The sequence below is a fragment of the Mobula birostris genome, chromosome 32, assembly GCF_030028105.1.
Source record: "Mobula birostris isolate sMobBir1 chromosome 32, sMobBir1.hap1, whole genome shotgun sequence".
NCBI classification, from domain to species: Eukaryota; Metazoa; Chordata; class Chondrichthyes; order Myliobatiformes; family Myliobatidae; genus Mobula; species Mobula birostris.
The window spans coordinates 6,325,264-6,347,176 of record NC_092401.1 but is presented as its reverse complement, the minus strand read 5'-3'; the positions used below and the strand labels follow the sequence as shown (position 1 = coordinate 6,347,176).

Sequence of the window (21,913 nt, the reverse complement as noted above, 5' to 3'; positions counted from 1 at the left end):
TTGTTATTTCTTCAAAAAATTCCAACAGATTTGTCAGGCAAGAATTCCCTTGAGGAAACCACTCTGACTACAGCCTATTTTATCTCGTGCCTCCAAGTACCCGGAAACCACATCCTTACCAATCGACTCCAACATCTTCCCAACCATTGAGGTCAGACTAACTGGCCTGTAATTTCTTTTCTTCTGCCTCTCTCTCTTCTTGAAGAGTGGAATGACATTTGCAATTTTCCAGTCTTCCAGAACAATTGCAGAGTCTAGTTATTCTTGAAAGATCATTACTAATGCCTCCAGAATCTCTTCAGCCATCTCTTTCAGAACCCAGGGGTGTAGACCATCTGGTCCAGATGACTTATCTACCTTCAAACCTTTCAGTTTCCCAAGATCCTTCTCCCCAGTAATAGTCACACACTTTATGACCCCTGACTCCTGGAACTTCCATCATACTGCTGGTGTCTTCCACCGTGAAGACTGATGCAAAATACTTATTCAGTTCATCTGCCATTCCCTTGTCCCCCATTACTACCTCTCTGGCATCGTTTTCCAGCAGTCTGATATCCACTCTCGCCTCTCTTTTACACTTTATGTATCTGAAGAAACTTTTGGTATCTTCTTTGATATTATTATCTAGCTTACTTTCATATTCCATCTTTTCCTACTTAATGATTTTATTAGTTGCCTTCTGTTGGTTTTTAAAAGCTTCCCAAACCTCTAACTTCCCACTGTTTTTTGCTCTATTATATGCCCAATCTTTATAGGCCTTTATGTTGGTTTTGACTTCCCTTGTTAGCCATGGTTGTGTCATTTTCCTTTAGAATACTTCTTCCTCTTTGGGATGTATATAACCCATGCCTTCTGAATTGCTTCCAGAAATTCCAGCTGTTGCTGCTCTGCCGTTATTCCTGCCAGTGTTCTTTTCCAATCAATTTTGTCCAACTCCTCTCTCATGCCTCTTTAATTCCCTTTACTCCACTGTAATACTGATACATCTGACCCTAGCTTCTCCTTCTCAAATTTCAGGGTGAATTTCAACATATTATGATCACTTTCCCCTAAGGGTTCGTTTACTTTAGGCTCTCTAATTAATTCCAGTTCCTTGTATAACACCCAATCCAGAGTAGCTGATCCCCTAGTGGGCTCAACCATGACCTGCTCCAAAAAGGCATCTCGTAGGCATTCTAGAAATTCCCCCTCTTGGATTTTCCCAATCAGCACTACCTGACTTTCCCAATGAGCCTGCATATTGAAATCCCCATGACTATTGCAACATTGCCCTTTTGGCATGCATTTTCTATCTCCCATTGTAACTTGTTGACCATGTCCTTACTAGTATTTGGGGGTCTGTACACAACTCCCATCAGGGTCCTTTTACCCTTGCAGCTTCTTAGCTCTCTCCACAATAATTCTACCCTATGTCACCTCTCTCTAACGATTTGATTTCATTTCCACAGAGATGAAATGTGCTGAGAGGTTGGTGATGAAACAAATCAATTACTTGGATTGGCTCAAATTTGCATACCATCACAACAGGTCCACAGTAGATGCCATCTCACCGGCTCTTCACTCAACCCTGGAACATCTTTGGCAGCAAAGATACCATCAGGAGGAAGGTACAGCAGCCACGGGACTTACACAACCTAGGAAGAGTTATTACCTCTCACCCATCAGGATCGTGAACCAAAGAGGTAACTTCACTCGCCCCATCACAACCTAATGACTCACTTTCAAGGACTCTTCATCTCATGTTCTCGAGATTGATCACTTATTTATTTATTTATTATTATTTCTTTCTTTGTGTATTTGCAGTTTGTTGTCTTTTGCAGACTGGTTGAACGCCCAAGTTGGGTGTGGTATTTAATTGATTCTGTTATGGTTATTGTTCTGGTACAGATTTATTGGGCATGCCCAGAAGAAAGTGAATTGCAGGGCTGTATATGGTACTTCGATAATAAATTTCCTCTGAACTTTGAACTTAGAACTTTGAATATTTGGAGACCTCCATCGGAGCTGCCGGCGAAGAGTCGCCACTAAATGATGCCATCTTACCGGAAGATGCGGCAACAGCAACAAAACAGCTGTCGTGAGCTGGATGACTGCCGCCTCACAGCGCCGGAAACCCGAGTTCAATTCTAACCTCCGATACTGTCGGCGTGGAGTCTGCATGCTCACCTTGTGACCGGGTTTCATCTGGGTGTCCAGTTTCCTCCCAGCCCCCAAGGACCTGTAGAGTAATTGGCCATGTAGATTGCCCCTAGAGTGTAGGTGAGAGGCAGCACCTGAGAGAGGAGTTGATGGGAGGTAGGAGGATAATAAAGTGGGGTGAGTGTAGGGTAATATAAATGGTCAGTACAGGCCCAGTGGGAGGAAGGGCCATGTGTTGTTTCTAACTCCTCAGACTGTTACAGTGGCTCTGATTTTCTGTCTCCACAGAGCTGCCTGACCTGTTGAGCCTTCCAGCATTTTCAGGTTTAGTTTCAGGTTTCCTTCATTAGCAGTTTTTTAAAGTTTTTATTCTTACACCAAGGCGTGTTGTGGATTTAAATCATACATATTTCAGGAAGACGTTCTCCAGAGGAACTGGATTGTGAAGCAGAGCAATGTGTAGACTTGGTTATACTTGGAGTACAACTCAAGTAATAAACTGGAATCTGAGAAAGCCCAGGCCTGGAATCATAGCTACCAAAGTTTTTATTTATTTAGATATACAGCGTGGAACAGGCTCTTCTGGTGCAACCAGCCGTGCCAGCCAGAAACCGACCTATCGAACCCAATCCTAAACATAGGACAATTTACAATGAACTATTATCTACTAACCGGAATGCCTTTGGACTGTGGGAGGAAATTGGAGCACCCAGAGGAATCCCACACACTCATGGAAAGGACACACAAACTTACAGTTCGTGCCGGTTTTGAACTCTGAACTGCGACTCCCCGAGCAGTAATAGTGTCGCACTAACCGCTACGCTACCGTGGCACTCCGCCAACCAGGGACAACCGAGCTGCCTGAGAGGTTGTTTCGCTGAACAAAGGAAGGGTTTGAGTTCCCATTCGTTTGCAGCTTCACTGGTAAAACTGTCCTTTGCATACCAAGCCCTCTACACCATCGAGCACGTCGACAACGAGCTCTGCCCCAAGAAAGCACATCCAGCATCGCGCATCCTCACCGTCCAGGCCATGCTCTCTTCTTGCTGCTGCCACTGAGAAGGAGGTACAGGAGCTTTAGGTCCCACACCACCAGGGTGAGGAACTGTTATTATCCCTTCAACAATCAGGCTCCTGAACCAGCGTGGATAACTTCCCTCTCTTCAACACTGAACTGATTCCACACCTAGGGACTCACTTCCTAGGACTCTACAACTCTTGTTCTCAATATTATCTATCTATCTATCTATCTGTTTATCTGTCTGTTTATTTATTTATTTGCACAGTTTGTCTTTTGCACATTGGTTGTTTGTTAGTCTCTGTGTGGTTTTTCATTGATTCTATTGTACTTATTTGCTCTACTGCAAATGCCTGCAAGAAATGAATATTGGGGTAGGATATGGTGACATATACGTAGTTTGATAGCAAATGTACTTTGAACTTTATTATGTATTCCTGCTTCCCATGCCAAATGAAAGTGGTAAACTTACATCCTCCTGAATCGCTGCATTTGGTTTGGGGAGGGTGATATGCACTCTTTGTAACTCTGTGCCTACAGTGCATTGATACCTGGTTCACAGAATATTGTAGAAATGTATAATAATAAAGAGCATAGGATTAGGGAAGGGGTAGAAGGCAGAGGGGACCTGAGGAAGAACTTCTGCACCCAGAGGGTGGTTGGAACATGGAACACACTGCCCGAGAGGGCGGTGGAGGCTGGCACCTTCGCAACAGTTAAGGAATACCTAGACGAGCACCTGAATCTCCATATGTAAAGAAGGCTATGGATCAAGTACCAGTAAATGGTTGTGGTATCGATTGGTGCTTGATGGTCAGTATGGACAGGGCAGGCTGGAGGGCCTGGTTTTGACTCTTGTGACTCGATGGGCACCTGGGCACAGCACTATGCTGTCTTAACCCTTCTCCAACCCTGTGGAGGGCAATCGGGAAACCGTCAGGGTCAGAAGGAGTAACTCACTGCATAAAAAGGCACCTCATGAACCCAGGAATGGTCCAATTTGAAGAACAGTTCAGAACAGGTAATTAGATGAGGAGCTGGCTTCTCCCCCATGTTCCAGGTCTAGGTTGTGTGTGTGGGGGGGAGTGGTGGTTGGGGTGAATTTTATTCCACACGCCACTCCAAGGGACACACTTGATAAATAAACCCCACCCACACTCAAGCTTTGCTGCTGGATCTGCTGGTAGTTACTATTTTAACAACGTCAGCCTACACCCACGGGGTAATTGTCTCAATCATCCAGCTCACCAGAATCACTTCTTCCAGCAATAAGTGAGCTGAAGGCGGGGAGTGTAAACGCTGTCTCTGGCTCTGACGCACTAACAACAGCTTCCTCTCAGTGCTGGCCCAGGCTCACTGACACGGTTCCAGTCACTGACACCGACAACTGGTGCAGCTTAAACAGACCAGTCCCAGTCACTGTGGAATTTAACTGAACCAGCCCCGGCAGGTGGGGTTTAACTAAACCAATGCCAGTCAGTGTGTGACTAGTCACTAGTCACTAGACCTGGTCAGTGACTAAATTAATCTCAGTTAATGGGGCTTTAAGTTAAACTGATCTGTTGGGGCTTCACTGAACAGGGGATTCACTCAACCAGACCCAGTTAGTAAGGTTTAACAAAAGCAGCCCCAGTGGTGAGGTTTAACTAAACTAGTCCCAGTCAGTGGGATTTAACGAACTCATTCCTCCAAGAAATGCAAGAATATGCGTATCTCTGTCCACACCCTGCCCCATCCATTAGTGGTGACATACTTAAACTGCAGGGGCTTTCATCTTCTCCACATTCTGATCTCCTGCTGGACCAGGAAGAACTTTATGTCCAAGGTTTTAATATCTCAGGATAGGACTGGGTTAGTAATGCCTACTGATCAATATGTAAATATGTTCCTTGTGGGGTCAGTCGTCAAGTTTTCCCAGGCATAGGCTAGAACCAGAGTGAAATTCTCTCTAACACATCCACGATGCTGGAGGAACAGCAGGTCAGGCAGTACCTATGGAAAGGCATAAACAGCTGACGTTTTGGGCCAAGACACTTCATCAGGACCAAAATCAGATCTCGGCCCTAATTTTTGACCATAGATGCTGCCTGACCTGCCGAGTTCCCTCAGCATTTTATCTGTGTGACTCTGGATTTCCAGCATCTGCAGAATCCTCTGTGTTTAAAGCTCCCTCTTCCCACCAGCCACAGGGCAAGGCTAGATGCAATATACCAATTCGTCTACACTGTCCCACCTAATACTTTCAGGGCTGCAGGTACATGTTTTTGATGCTGAGGCAAACTCTTTCTAAACTGTCTGACCAAACACTCCCAGGACAGGATGGGTTAGGCTCAGATGACAGATTCTTCTACAAAGTCCCATCAGGTACTCCCAGGACGGCTACAGAGTGTGTTAGATAACAGATTGTAGCTCTGAAGGAACAGGGGCTCTGTCTGCATGTTGCTATGGTTACCTATTTGTCAAAGAGGCTTCTGTCACCATGGTGATAGCTCTCAAATTTATTCATGTAAAGTTGGTTCAAATGAATGTGCTTCCAGCTCTTATTCCTGTTGTTGATCTATTGACCTCACCCATTCTGTTGTTCATTACGAGTGTCCAAAACTCAATTGCCTGTGTGTAAACTCACTATCCCCTTCACTCAGCCAACCTGCCCTCGATCACCTACATTTGCCTCCAATTGAGCACCACCTTGAATTTTAAAATTCTCGTTCTTGTTTTCAGATCCCTCCATCCCAAACTCTGCCATTGTCCCCAAGACCTACAACTCCCTGACATCTCCATGTTCCTCAGATTACTTCAGCTTTGCTGAGTGTGTCTTTCGGTGCTGAGAGACTAGGCTCTGGAAATCCCTCCCTAAACCTCTTCGCCTTTCCCCTTCCTTCAAACCTCCCTCTTTAGCTCAAAGTTGAAGTCAAGGTGAATTTATTATCAAAGTATTGTATATGTACCTCCAGGGGACCACAACCTTGTTGCAGGATTTGGAGGCTTGCATTTCTCAGTGACCCAAAGCGCTATGTTGGCTGAAGTCAGGACCTTGTGCTTTGGCTCTTGGTGGGGTCATCCATGTCAAAAAGGTGAAAGGGTAGAGGCCAGATGACGAGTGGTCCACCAGCCTTCCGGGTTTGGGGGTTCAGCTTGGGACTAACAACACTGACTGGTAAAACAAAACTGTTATGGAAACAGCGATGAAGAATCTTTCTGTACAGTCAGAGATGGAGGACCTTCATTGCTTTTTAAATGCCAGCTGCATAACGAGCAATAAGGAAGTATGTAAACGTCACCACAGACTGCCTTGAGATTCATTTTCTTGCAGGCATTTACAAGGAAATAAAGGAACACAACTGAAATTATGAGAACTATACATAAACAAAGATTGGCAAATAGCCAATGTGCAAAAGAAGATAGATAGATTGCAAATAAATTGATAGATAAGACCAAGAACGTGAATTGTAGAGTCTGTTGAGGTAAATCTGCGGGTTATGGATCAGGTTGTGTAGGTAGTGGTGAATGTTTTTGTCACCAGGTGTAATCAGTCCTGACGTGGCTTGGTGTTAGTTTTCCCTTCGATGACCCTGCTACAACAACGCAGCTTGTTGTTGGGGACCTCTCTGTGAGCTCCTGCTCTTTCCCAATGATCTGCTGAGTTTTCCTGACACTTAGACCCCCAATCAAAACACGAGCCTTTCCGACATTGAGCCCTGAAAAACAATGTGGCCAAGGTTGGCAATGAAGTTCTACCCACAGAGACTCAATGAACAATCCCTCCATTACGTTCCCTCTGAGAGCGGCTGTGATATTCTCCCTGAATGGTAGTGTAAATCCCTCCTCCTCTTTTACCTCTATCTCCACCTTTTCTCAAACATCAAACCCCTGGGACATTAGGCACCCATTCCTGCCCCTCTCTCAACTAAGTCTCTGTAATGGCCACAACATCATAATTCCATGTACTGATCCATGCTCTAAGGTCATCACCTTTATTCATAATACTCCTGACATTAAAATATATGTACTTCCAACTATCAATTCCCTCTGACAAACAAGAGAAAATCTGCAGATGCTGGAAATCCAAGCAACACACACAAATGCTGGAGGAACTCAGCAGGGCAGGCAACATCTGTGGAAAAAAGTACAGTTGACGTTTTGGGCTGAAACCCTTCAGCAGGACTGAAGAGAAAAAGCTGAGGAGTAGATTTGAAAGGTGGGGTGGAGGAGTGGAGAGAGAAATGTCAGGTGAAATTTGGAGGAGGAGGGATGAAGCAAGGAGCTAGGAGGTTGATTGGTGAAAGAGACAGAAGGCCATGGGAGAAAGAAGAAAGAGGGCTGGGTTTGAGAGGGAGGCAATGGGCGGGAAGGAGATAACATGAGAGAGGGACAAGGGGACGGGAAATGGTGAAGGTGGGGGTGCTGGAGGTATTACTGAAAGTTCAGTGTTCATGCCATCAGGTTGGAGGCTACCAAATCAAAATATAAGGTGTTCCTCCAACCGAAGTGTGGCCTTATCACGACAGAGCAGGAGGCCTTGGATAGACATATCAGAATGGGAATGGGAGGTGGAATTAAAATGGGTGGCCACTGGGAGATCCCCCTTGTTCTGGCGGATGGAGCGTAGATGCTCAGCAAAGCAGTCTCCCAATCTACCTCAGGTCTCACTGATATACAAGAGGCCACACCTGGAGCACCAAACACAGTAAATGACTCCAAACAGACTCACAGGTGAAGTGTCACCTCACCTGGAAGGACTGTTTAGGGCCCTGAATGGTAGTGAGAGAGGAGGTGTAGGGCAGGTGAAGCACTTGTTCCACTTGCAAGGATAAGCGCCAGGAGGGAGATCAGTGGGGAGGGATGAATGGACAAGGGAGTCGCACAGGGAGCGATCCCTGTGGAAAGTAGAAAGTGGGGGGAAGGGAAAGATGTGCTTGGATCCAGTTGGAGGTGGAGGACGTTTTGTAGAATTATGTGCTAGACGTGGAGGCTGCTGGGGTGGTAGGTGAGGACAAGATGAGCCCTATCCTGAGTAGCGTGTTGGGAGGATGGGATTAGAGCAGATGTGTGTGAAATGGGAGAGATGCGGTTGAGGGCAATGTTGATGATGGAGGAAGGGAAGCCCCTTTCTTTGAAAAAGGAGGACATCTCCTTCGTTCTAGAAGGAAAAGGCTTCATCCTGAGAGCAGATGCGGCAGAGATGGAGCAATTGAGAGAAGGGGATGGCATTTTTACAAGTAACAGGGTGGGACGAGATGTAGCCAGGTAGCTGTGAGAGTTTGTTGGTTTATAATAGACATCAGTAGACAAGCTGTCTCTGGAGACAGATATAGTGAGACCGAGAAAGGGAAGGGAAACGTCGGAAATGGACCAGGTGAATCTGAGGGCCCTGTGGAAGTTGGAGGCAAAGTGGATGAAATTGACAAACTCCACGTGGGCGCAGGAAGCAGCACCAATGCAGTCATTGATGTAGCATAGAAAAATGCGGGGTGGTCAATAGTGTAGGCTTGCAACATAGGCTGCTCCACATAGCCAACAAACAGGCAGGCATAGCTGGGTCCCGCGTGATTGCCCATGGCTACCCCTTTTGTTTGAAGGAAGGGGGAGGACCCAAAGGAGAAATTATTTAGACTGAGGACAGGTTCCGCTAGGCGGTGGAGAGTGGTACTGGAGGGGAACTGGTTGGGTCTGGTGTCCAGAGAGAAACGGAGAGCTTTGAGGCACAACCCGTCCCCAGAAGAGGTTCCAAGAAACTGCTACCCTGCCCCCTGCCACTCATTCAATTGCACTATCGTCCTATTCCTACCTAGCACGTGGCAGCAGGAGTAATCCTGAGATTACAGTCATGGAGCATGGAACACAGAACAGTATAGCACAGGAACAGGCCCTTCGGCCTACAATGTTGAGCCAAACCAGATAAAAAGTAATCAAAAAACACCCAGATACTAATCCCTCCGACCCACACAATGTCCATATCCCTCCATCTTCCTCAAATTCACGTGCCTATCTAAAAACCTCTGGTGTATTTGCCTCCACCACCACATCAGGCAGTGCATTCCAGTCACCCTCACTCTCTGAGTGTAAAACTTACCCCTCACACCCCCAGTGAACCTACCCCTCTCATCATCAATGCATGCCCTCTGGTATTAGACATCTATCTTGGAGAAACATTGTCCACCCTCCAGCCCTTCCACCATAACTGTAATCCCTCACCGACTCGAACTCTGACGAAAGAGCCCCTGTCCCCACAACAGGGTGGACATCATGGTGGGTTTTTGGAGAGAATCAGAGAGAAGCGCTGGCTAATGAAGGAGACTGGGACTTCAGGCAGCGACAAGGCAGAGTGGTGATGCGGTCTCGATGCCTAGATGAATATTTCAGGAGCTGCACTGCCTGCTGCGTGCTGTAATAATCGATGGGCTGTGGGAGCTGGGACTGACCTTTATGATCACTGGCCTCCACTCTCACTGTGTACGTCCTTCCAAAAACCACAACACTTCTGAAGTGCCCCCCCCCCCCCCCCGCAGGACAGCCTGGGGCTGGGAGTGCTGGAGGACGGCGCCTAGCTCCTGTGGAGAGGTATCCAGGGCTGTGAACTTAACTGTGAGAGACCACGACTGAAGCCGTGAGCAGATCAACATTAGATTGTAGTGGGTGTGAGAGCACGGACGAGGAACAACACGCGAAACGCTGGAGGAACTCAGCATGTAAGGAGGAGATGCTTGGGGCTGAGACCCTTCAACAGGACTGGAAAGGAAGGGGGAAGAAGTTTGGGATAGCGGAAGGGGTGCAAGCTGGCAAGTGAGGGGGAAGGCGGCTGGTCAGGGGAGTGGGGTGTAAAGTAAGAAGCTGGAGGGTGATAGGTGGAAGAGGTAACGTGCTGAAGAAGAAGGAATCTGATTGGAGAGGACAGTGGACCGGGGAGAAAGGGAAGGAGGAGGGGCACTAGAGGGTGGTGATGGGCAAGTGAAGAGAAGAGAAGGAGTACGAGGGATCCAGAAGGGGAGTAGAAAAGAGAGAAGGGGGAAGGGGAGCAACTACCAGAAGTCAGAGAAATCAATGTTTATACTGTCGGATTGGAGGCTAACCAGACGGACTATGAAGTGTTGCTCCTCCAACCTGGGAGTGGCCATGTCGAGGCAGTAGAGGAAGCCGTAGACTGACATTTTGGATTGGACAAGGGAAGTAGAATGAAAATGGGTGATGGGTGGGAATTTCTGCATGATATTGGTGAATGGTGCTCGGGAAATGCGGAGTTAGAATAACCTTCATGTACAAGGAGAACAACAGCTCGGGATGATGCAGAACTTTCATCGGCGCTGAGGGAGCTCAGCCACATGTTCAACGGGACAACGGTGGTGCGACTGCCTCCGAACTCTAGAGATCCTGGTCAGCCCCAGCTGTCTGTGTGGAGTTTGCACGTTCTCCCTGTGACTGCATGGACTTTACTTAGGTACTCCAGTCCACTCCCATATCCCCGGGATGTGCAGATTGGTTGCCTAAATGCCCCTACTGTATTGTGAATATGAGGAGAATCGGTTACAGGCAAAATTAGTTGGCGGTATAGGAATTTTTCTGTGAGCTGGCATGGACTTGAAGGGTCACCAAGTCTTTCTAAGTCACCAAGAAATGTAGAAATATGGAGGGGTTGGGTTTCTTTTCCCAGGACCAATGGTTGAGAGCAACATGCACAAAATTCTGGAGGAACCCAGCAGGCCAGGCTGCATCTATGGAGGGGGATAAAGAGTCGACCTTTAGGGCCAAAGCCCTCCACCAGAATTGGAAAGGGGAAGGAGCACAAGCTGGCAGGTGACCAGCAAGACAGGGTGGGAGGGATGATGAAGTAAGAAGCTGGAAGGTGATAGGTGGAAGAGGGGAAGAGGCTGAAGAAGAAGGAACCTGATAGGAGAGGGCTGTGACCATGGGAAAAAGAAAAGGAAGTGGAGCATCAGAGGAAAAGGAGGGCACGTGCGAAGGGGTGAACGGGGAGGAAGATGACGGGGAGAGCGGGGTAGAAATGACTGGAAGTTGGAGAAATCGATGTTCACACCATCGGGGCTACCCAGATGGAATATGAGGTGTTGCTCCTTCAATCTGAGTTTGGATTCTTCTTGGCAGCATATGGAGGCCATGGACCAACATGGGAATAGGAAGATGAATTGAGAGGAAACCAGACAGAGTACACAACCCCTGGCTGCCTCAGATAACGTAGAGGGTTTCTCATCGGGACACAACGGTTTGAGGTGGGTAAACAATACTTGGAGGGAGTGAAGGATGAATTGCCTTGCCTCATACAGCATGTAGTTAGGATCCAGAACCTAGTGTCTGCACAGGTGTCGGAAACACAATTACTCAGAATTCCTAGAGGGAACTGGATCGACACTTGGGGAAAGCAATCTGCAGCACCATGGAGAAAGTGAAGGGAATGGCTCTATTCTGCTGTGAACTGGCATAGATTCAATGGGCTGAATGGCCTCCTTCTAAGTTGCAAAGAAATAAAGGGAAATAATCACAGGACTGAGAGAGAAAGAACAACTGGATCAGTCTTCAGGTCAAGCATAGGATAGAAGGGCTGAACGATCAACTTCCTGCTGCCAAGCCCCGCGTTTTGCCCCAACTCACCGTCACAATGAGACCTTTCTCTTGGTAGTATTGGACCAGCGGGATGGCATTCTGCTTGAAGGTGGCAAGGCGCCGGTGGATAGCCTTGGGGTTGTTGTCAGGCCGGCCTTGTTCTGCTCGCTTCTCCAGCCTCTCCCTCAGTCGCAAGTTGGCACAAGCAAGATAGATCACCAGGTCTGGCACACAGATCTGAGGGCAGAGAACCCGCAAGATGAGCTTCAGGGATTTGCAAAATTTGTAATTAAAAAGTCCAGAGCAATTTTGCTGCTTCGGGTTATATCTGCCCGTACCTTTAACCTCTCTTGTTGTTCAAGCTGTGGATCACAGAGGCCACTCCATCCTTACCCAGGGTAATAAGATAGACAGCAGAATTTGGCCATTTGGCTTATCAAGTCTGGTCTGCCATTTGATCACACCTGATTTAATATCCCTCTCAACCCTACTCTCCTGCCTTCTCCCCATAACCTCCAGATCAGATAAAGGGTCTTGGTCCAGATGGAAGGACTCAGCCTGAAACATCGACTGCCCATTTCCTCCAGCATTTTGTGTCTTGCTCCAGATTCTAGCACCTGCAGTCTTATGATCTGCATAATACAGGCTGACCTTGAGGGAACATTAGACAGAATCTCAGGGCTCAACTGTGTAGAGCAGGCATTGCAATATCAGGGGTATGGTTCTATGAGATCTCTGGACGGCCAGAAATGAAGCAAAATCTGAGTGTCTCACTGTCAGAGGGACGGTACTGAGGAGTGTCTCACTGTCGGAGGGACGGTACTGAGGGAGTATCACACCGTCGGAGGGACGGTACTGAGGGAGTGTCACACCGTTGGAGGGACGGTACTGAGGGAGTGTCTCACGGTCGGAGGGACGGTACTGAGGGAGCGTCTCACCGTCGGAGGGACGGTACCGAGGGAGCGTCTCACCGTCTGAGGGACTGTACCGAGGGCGCGTCTCACCGTTGGAGGGACGGTCCCTCTCACTGTCGGAGGGACAGTACCGTGGGAGTGTCTCACTGTCAGAGGGACAGTACTGAGGGAGCGCCACACTGTCAGAGGGACGGTACTGAGGGAGCGCCACACTGTCAGAGGGACGGTACTGAGAGAGCGTCACACTGTCAGAGGGGTGAACTGCAGAGTGATGCACTGCTGGAGAGTTAGTGTTGAGAGACCTTTACACGACTGGAGGGGATGGAAGGATCCCACAATGGAGGAGGTGTTGAGTTTCTCGTTAAGATGTGAAAACATTCCCCTGTCTACTCTTGGACTCTGCCAATGACATGCTGGTACTATCTGAAATATTTGACCTTTCCTACTGAAACATTGGAAAGAGCCTGAACATCAGAAAGCCCCGCGGCTGGGAGAGGTGTTCTGCGGATGCTGGATTCTCAGAGCGATGACTGCACCTGATCGTCGAAGCAGATCGCTTGGGAGATCTCTCGGGGAAAGCCATCAATCACAAATCCCTGAGCGTCTGGGTGCTGCATCAGCTGCTGTTTAATCTCACTGATCGTCGTCTCCTGCCAAAGAAACGCAAGGGATCAGTAACGTCCTGAACTTCAGGCAGCTTGTCCCACCTCGGCTGCCGTCCTGCGGGATATCACACACTGTCAGTTCAGTGGGGCCCACTGAACACAGGGAAGATCGTTTGCAGTTCTGCTCACCCACCTGCAGGAAAGACATGAATATGATGGAGAGTGCAGCAAAAATTTAGAAGGATGTTGCTGGGGCTTGAGGCTCTGTGTTGTAGGGAAGGGTTGAATGGGTTTGGGCTTTAATTCAGGACCATAGGAGAATGAGGGGAGATTTGATAGCAAAATTATGAGGAGTATTGATAGGGTGAATGCAAGCAGGCTTTTCCCACTGAGGTTGAGTGAGACTACAATCAGAGGTCATGGGTTAAGGGTGAAAGGTAAAAAGTTTAAGGGGAACGTGAAGGACAACATCTTCCCTCAGAGGGTGGTGAGAACAAGGGACCAGCTGCCTGTGGCAGTGGTGGATGGGAGGTCAAATACAGTTTTGGATAGAAACATGGATGGGAGGCGTTTGGGGTGCCTGGTGCAGATGGATGGGAGTAGGCAGGTGAATAGTTTGGCATGGACTAGATGGGCTGAAGGGCCTGTTTCTGTGCTGTGGTGCCTTCTGACTCCATGCTTTCATACAGTCACCTACAGTGCTGTCAGGTGACTGTATGAAACAGGTGTTTGGCAGTGTGAGGATTCGCTAGTAGGCCAGCCTGTCTGTGACTAATGGCACCATCTCTTCTTCAGACTTGTCTTGAACCTGACCTCCTCACATGGAGCTTCTGTAAATTTGCTGGTTACTCTGGTTCACCATCCACGCAGGCTGGCTGGTTAACTGCAGAAACCAAGTCTCACTCATTCTCGTCAGCCCTCCCACTTGCCCTTCCGCCTCTGAGAAGTGAACAGCAGCAAAGATAGAGTCAAGCTGTCATTGGGCACTACAGCACAGAAACAGGTCTTTCGGCCCATCTACTCTGTGCTGACCTGGTCTGCCTAGTCCCATCTACCCTGCACCCAGACCATATCCCTCCAGACTCTGCTCATCCATGTTGTAATTGAACGCACATCTACCACTTGCACTGGCAACTCATTCCACAACTCCCAGTGCCCTCTGAGTGAAGAAGTTCCCCTTAAATATTTCACCTTTCACTCTAAACCTATGACATTTAGGTCTCTTCTTACCCAACCTGAGGGGAAAAAGCCTGCTTAGTCTGCTGTTAGTTTTGATCTTGGATCTTGCCACTATATGAGCAAAAACATCTGCAGAAGTCTGGACCTTTCCTGGATTGGAAGACACTACTGATTGTAATTATTAAACAAATTAATATGTCCATATTTTCTATGCACAAGTTAACCTGTCACGTGCTTCCTGTGGTATTGTGTAACTGGGCGCCAGCATAGATCCTCAAGGAGGGGTGGGTGAGCAGGAAATGGGGAATGGACTTCTTCCCAACTCAGAACCTCGTATGATCCTCTTTTTCAAATCCCTCCATCTATTTCACCCTCCCTATCTCTGTAATCTCTCCTTATCCTCTAACCCATCAGTGCTTATTCATTTCTGGCTACTGCACCCCTTTGATAGCCCTACCAACAGCACAGTGCCTTCATTTGGCCGACACGGTAGCGTAGTGGTTAGCACAGCGCTTTACAGTACCAGTGACCAGGGTTCAATTCCCGCTGCTGTCTATAAGGAGTTTGTACATTCTCTCCATGACTGTGTGGGTTTCCTCTGGGTGCTCTGGTTTCCTCTCAGAGTCCAAAAACATACTTGATAGGTTAACATCTTTGTAAATTGTTCTGTGATTAGATCGGGGGATTGTCGGATGGCGGACCTCAAAGGGCTGGAAAAGCCTATTCCGCACTGTATCCCAAGGGCCTAATCTCTGAAATTCTTTCCCTTACTCACTCAACGTCCCTCCTTCTACCCTAAAGCCTCCGCCAAACCGAATACATGAGATATTCCTACCACAAGAAAGGCATAATGGAAATGGGTGCTGTTGTTGTCCAGTCAAAGGAGACTGGCGGTGGTAAGCGACCAACGAAAACAAAGTGCCCGCCCTCACCTGTGGTGCCAGCTCCCCATTGGTGATGATCTTTGCTATCAGGCCCCACTTCCTGTTGGTGCTTGCGTTGTGCAGCATCTTTTCACGCAGGAGCTCTCCCACCGAGATGTGGATGAATCTGTAGCGCTCTGCGATCTTCATGCTCTGGGTCCCCTTGCCACTCGCTGGCCCTCCTTCAGAAGGGGTGGGGGGTGGGAGAGAGTGAGAGATGGGGTGAGTGAAGGAAAGGAGAGAAAGACCTGAAAACATGGAGATTGTAAACACAAACGGGGGTGGGGGGAGAGTAAGGCGATCCTATCACTCAGCTTGCCCAGATAGACACACAGGTCTGACAAAAGGGCTTGGACCTGCATCATTAATTGTTTCTCTCTCCTCAGATGCTGCCTGACCTGATGTGTGTTTATGACATTTCTGTTTTTATTTCAGAATTTTCATCATCTGCATCTTGCTTTCGATCTTACGAGCAGCTGATTTGATTGGCATCCCATTCACCACACTAAATATGTGCATCCTTCATCACTGCCTCATCATTGCTGTGGTGTGCTCTAGCCATAATAGGCTCCCGTTTACTTGGAGTTCATTGTAGATGACACACACCACAGCTACGGTATAGCCTGGGCCATCCCCAAACCTGCCAAGAAGGGCAAGGGGACAGCACCAGCATAAGACACTATCCTAAATGTGGATTCCAGTTAATTGGGGCATCGCTTATCTGGAACAAATCTTAAAGAACAAAAGCAAATCGAAAAAATAGCCAGTATTCCTTTAGTCCTAACGAAGGGTCTCGGCCTGAAAAGTCGACTGTACCTCTTCCCATAGATGCTGCCTGGCCTGCTGCGTTCACCAGCAATTTTTATGTGTGTTGCCTGAAATTCCAGCATCTGCAGATTTCCTCATGTCTGCAGTATTCCTTTAATTTATTTGTGACACTGTGTCACTTAATTAGGACAGAAGACTGTTGCCGAACAGTTTCTAACTAGCGTCAGTCGTGTGCACTTGTGTAGCGGTTAGCCGCTACACCAAGCTTAGGGTAAACTGTTTCAAAATAGTGCCACTTGCATGTTTTCATTCAATAAGCAGTGATTTTTGGCGAGTTGTAAGCAGCCAGACAATTTGGAACTGTTTCCTCACTGCCGTTTCAAGGATTCAGGCTTGCAGATGTCAGACACAGCCAGGAGTGAAAATGAGATGGTTTCATTACTTCAGCAAGTTACAAACTACGAAGAATTTGAAAGTATCCACAATCATCTTGGATGTTACAATCAAAGTAAAGATTTGGAGAATGCCATCGTCGAAAGTCTTGTCTGAAGACAGTCCATTATCTACACTAGGTGTCAGCGCTAATTCTGTTCATTGACAGTCAATTAAAAGAACACGGCAATGTACACTGAAGGAATTCCTTTGTCGATAACTATCAGGAACTAATACACAGTTTTATGGCACTGTAGTGGTACTGTTCTAATTTGTTCTGTGTTTCATTTAAGTACATAATTTGTTACTCATTTAAGCTGTAGTTTGTATTTTTATTCCTTTTAAATTATTTTCATGAACATAAGAACATAAGGAATAGGGGCAGGAGTCGGCCATCTGGCCCGTCGAGCTGCTCTGCCATTCAATAAGATCGTGGCCGATCTGACCATGGACTCATCTCCACCTACCTGCCTTCTCTGCATAACCCTGAATTCCCCTACTATGCAAAAATCTATCCAACCTTGTCTTAAATATATTTACTGAGGTAGCCTCCATTTCTTCATTGGGCAGAGAATTCCACAGATTCACCACTCTCTGGGAAAAGTAGTTTCTCCCCATCCCCATTCTAAATCTACTCCCCCGAATCTTGCGGCTATGTCCCATAGTTCTAGTCTCACCTACTAGTTGAAACAACTTTCCTGCCTCTATCTTATCCATCCCTTTCATAATTTCATATGTTTCTATAAGATCTCCTCTCGTTCTTCTGAATTCCAGTGACTACAGTCCCAGGCGACTCAATCTCTCCTCACAGTCTAACCCCCTCATCTCTGGAATCAACCTGGTGAACCTCCTCTGCACTGCTTCCAAAGCAAATATATCCTTCCTCAAGTAAGGAGATCAGAATTGAACGCAGTACTCCAGGTGCGGCCTCACCAGTACTCTGTACAGTTGCAGCATAACCTCCCTGCTCTTAAATTCAATCCCTCTAGCAATGAAGGACAACATTCCATTTGTCTTCTTGATAGCCTGCTGCACCAGCAAACCAACCTTCTGTGATTCATGCACATGTACTCCTAAGTCCCCCTGCACAGCAACATGCTGCAATTTTTTTACCATTTAAATAATAATCTGCTCTTTCATTTTTCCTTCCAAAGTGGATGACCTCACATTTACCAACATTGTACCCCACCTGCCAGACTCCTTGCCCGCTCACTTAACCTATCTATATCTCTCTGCAGTCTCTCCATATCTTCTGCACAATTTGCTGTTCCACTCAGTTTAGTATCATCAGCAAACTTAGAGACACTACACTTGGTCCCCTCTTCCAGATCGTTAATGTATATCGTGAACAGTTGTGGGCCAGCACCACCCTCTACAGCACACTGCTCACCACTGATTGCCGACCAGAGTAACACACATGTACCCCAACTCTCTGCTTCCTATTAGTTAAAAGTAACCCTCTATGTATGCTAATACATCAACCCCAACTCTATTCATCTTACCTTATGGATAAGTCTTTTATGTGGCACCTTATCAAATGCCTTCTGGAAATCCAAGTAAATAATGTCCACCTGCTCCCCTCTATTCACTGCGTTCATTATATCCTCAAAGAACTCCAGTAAGCTTGTCAAACAAGACCTGCCTTTGCTGAATCCATGTTGCGTCTGCCTGATGGATCCATTTCTTTCCAGATGCCTTGCTATTTCTTCTTGAATAATAGCTTCAAGCATTTCCCAAACTACAGATGTTAAACTAGCTGGCTTATAGTTACCTGACTTATGCCTACATCCTTTTTTGAACATGGGTGTGACATTCATCATCTTCCAATCTGCTGGGACCTGCTCAGAGTCCAGAAAATTTTGGTAAATTGTCACCAATGCCTCTACTATAACTTCTGTCATTTCTTTTAGTATTCTGGGATGCACTCCATCAGGACCAGGGGACTTATCTATCTTCAGGCCCACAAGTTTGTTCAACACTACTTCTTTAATGATAGCTATTGTATCGAGGTCCTCACTTCCCGTCGCATCCACAACATCTCTCTTTGGCATGTTAGACATGTCCTCCACCGTGAAGACCGACACAAAATAGTCATTCAAAACCCTATGCCAATATCAATTCCCCTTTCTCATCCTCCAAGGGATTTATGTTCACTTTAGCCACCCTTTCCCATTTTATATAATTATAAAGACTTTTACTATCCGTTTTTATATTTTGTGCTAGTTTATTTTCATAATCTAGCCTCCCTTTCTTTATTGCTCACTTAGTAGTTCTTTGTTGCTTTTTAAAGTTTTCCCAGTCTTCCAGTTTCCCACTACTCTTGGTGACTTTTGTCTAATTAGGGCAGCCACGTAATTCCAGGATGTACTGGCCCCGATGAGTCCCAGTTAACTGGAATTTACTGTACGTCACCCTTCATCGATCTTTACCGGTCAGAATCCCGGCACTGAGGGAACACTGTCAGCAGAGGGGCTGCACACAATTCGGCAAGGCAGCCCAGCCCCAGCTTCTTAAGAGGAATTCGGCATTGGTATTGACACCCAGGGATTAATGCTTAAGAAGGTGTTGTTTCCATTCTTTTGAAGATGATCTTGTCTAGTGAAAAGTCTTTCAGAAGATGTACAAGTAGAACTTCGGGGAAAAAGTGAATATCCAGTTGGACTTTTAAAATTAAAGAACAGGAGGATGATGTTGGCTTGTTTAGGTAATACTGACAGAAATCCCGAGATCCCGAGAGCTGTGCCGTCTGGAGCTATGCTCCTGGTAGGGTCACCCATGGTGGTAAGGTCGAGGGTGAGGTCCCTGACAAAGAACAATCCAACCAAGACCTCAACGGTGGAACAGGTGGATGAAGTTACTTCAAACTCAATGGCTGTGAAGGCAGATGAAGGCTGCAACAAACCCACCAGCTCCAATCGTCGTGGTTTCCATGCCATTCGAATCAGTTGGTTGATTTGTGAAGTATCGTGTGCTTCTTGGAGTGCGACATCAAGTACACGTTAAACAAATACACGCACAGGCATCTTCGCTCTGTGGGCCACTTCGTCAGAACGAAGACCATCATCTTCGACCTCGAGGGATAACCACCACGACTGACAGAAAAGGCAACTGTGTGGATACTCTCTCCTACAGAACAATCCCAGTATTAAAATGAAGCATGTAACGTAATAGATATGTATCAGTGTGTGTGTGTGTGTGCATATGTATTCAGGAGATAGCATATTATGTTTAGAGTGATACAAGGTTTACAAAGTCTGACAGGAAGGATCTCGATAACCTAGAGCTCAGAATAAGACAACTGGTAAAATGGGATTTCAGGAGAACCATCTCCACCAGAGGGTGGCGTAGGTCTGGTCCAAAGATGCGGTGAAGACAGAAACCTTAGCCACATTTAAATCAGGGTGTGAAGGCGGCTAGATACTGCAGGCTGGGAGCAGGGAAGCTAATGTAGATTAGAGCAGGTCGCTTCTGTCACATAATGGGCTGAATGGCCTTCTGTGTCATAAATATCTCAGATTCATTTGAAGGTTATTGTTGGATTGGAAAGAGTAGACTCTGCAAAAATTCCATCAAATTTGGCCCGTTTCCATAGTTGGAAATTCATCTCCGTTTACTGTGTAATAAGATAATGCTCAGAAGGGGCAATGGGTCACAACCCTGTGCTGTGGGATACTTCCCAGGGTTTTGGGAGGTCTATTCTGTCACGGCATCCGTGGGAACTGGAACGCTTTCCCAGTGCACTCAACGACAGTCCCTTTATAGGACTCAAAGGAACATCTTCCACCAAGCACTATTTTTATCTCAGCTGATCATAACAGCATTAGTATGGTGGAAGTTACACATGAGCACTTGCAACCAGGCTTCTGAACCAGTGAGGATAACTTCACTCACCTCAACACTGAACTGATTCCACAATGCTACAAGGACCAAAGTTCTTGTAGAATCCTTGGACTCTCTTTCAAGGACTCGACATCTCATGTTCTCAGTGTTATTTATTTATTTGTTTATTATTATTATTAGTTTTTTTATTTGCACAATTTGTCTCCTTTTGCACATTGGTTGTTTCTCTGTGAAAAGTGATTCTATTGTAATTTCAGGGTAGCATGTGAGATATGCATACTTCAATTATAAATTTACTTTCAACTTTGCACTTTGAACCTTACTTTGGAAAATACACATCTGGAGACTTCACTCCAACTGGGGGAATGGGAATCAACTGGATTAAGGGAAAAGAAAAGGAACCTTTAATCCAGTCCCACTTTCCGTTGGATTGTATGGGATTTTACGTTTCTAAGTGATCTGCCATGTATGAAATTAGCGAGAATTGGAAACATTGAAAGCGGCAGGAAATGTTGGCCACTCCTGAAGACCCTCAGCATCTAGCACATGTCCCCTTCTCGTTGCTGACATCAGGAAGGAGGTACAGAAACCCAAAGACCCATACTCAATGGAATAGGGACAGCTTCCTCACCTTGCCCATCAGATTTCTGAACACGCCACACATTCGGGAATACTCCCTCACTGTTCCACTATTGCATTCTTTCATTATTTTATTTTGCACTGTAACTTATAGCAAATGTTTATGTCTTTCATTGTGCTGCTGACAAAAAGAAACAACTTTCAGTCCCTGTGTCACTGAGAGTAGACCCGATCCTGGTTTGGACCCAGCCTAGATGTATGGCCCACGAAATGAAGAGCAAGGGGTGAAGAGGTGTAATCGGCATCTTCCCCTTCTCGGTGGTGAACTTACCGATGACCAGGATGACCCTTGGCCTGGGTTTCGAGGGGTCGAACACCACGTACTCCTCGATCAGCTCGTCTGTCTCCGACAAGTCTGTGTCGCTCTCAATGGAGAACTGGTGGATGGGGGGCAGCCGGTCGTAGCGATCATGAGCTAGACTGTGGCTCTCTGAGAGGACTTGGTGGGGGTGGGGGGTGGTGAAGGGAAAACAGAAACACACACACACACAATGAGCATCAAGTCGCAGTAACAGGTCAACCCGTCATCCTTTGCTACACTGACCCCAACCACTCGCTCTGCACGACTCCCCACCTTTCATAGAGCAGCTTGGCTGATTTCCATTAATTTACAGGCATCGTACACCCACATATTCCACTAAGTTGCAACTTAAACCCACACCATCGTTTAACCTAAAATGAATTTTTATTTTCAGTGACCAGCATTAGGTGACAATATTCCACTGCCAGTAACGCAGAAAATGTTGTCGCATTTTAATTTTAATTTTGCTATTTCCATATTTCTGCTTCCAGTTTTAGCACTTGTCTACGTGTCACCTTGCCGCCTCTGTGACACAAAACCAGTGAGGACGAGAGTCTTTGTCTTCCCAGAAGTTGAATGAACCTTCCTACGAGCAGAAT

General features: G+C 46.7%; 1 protein-coding gene across 2 annotated transcripts in view; it reads right to left on the bottom strand.

The window, feature by feature from the left end:
* Positions 1-21,913, bottom strand: part of LOC140191241 (adenylate kinase isoenzyme 5-like) — a 136,984-nt gene that overhangs the window by 92,609 nt on the left and 22,462 nt on the right. The window contains exons 3-6 of one of the 2 annotated variants that reach the window (XM_072248448.1): positions 21,285-21,452; positions 15,344-15,516; positions 13,164-13,277; positions 11,762-11,950 (exon numbers count right to left, since the gene is read on the bottom strand). In XM_072248448.1, coding sequence (XP_072104549.1) covers positions 11,762-11,950; positions 13,164-13,277; positions 15,344-15,516; positions 21,285-21,452 — 644 coding nt within the window. The remainder of the gene's footprint in view (positions 1-11,761; positions 11,951-13,163; positions 13,278-15,343; positions 15,517-21,284; positions 21,453-21,913) is intronic. The other variant, XM_072248450.1, reaches the window with a different exon arrangement.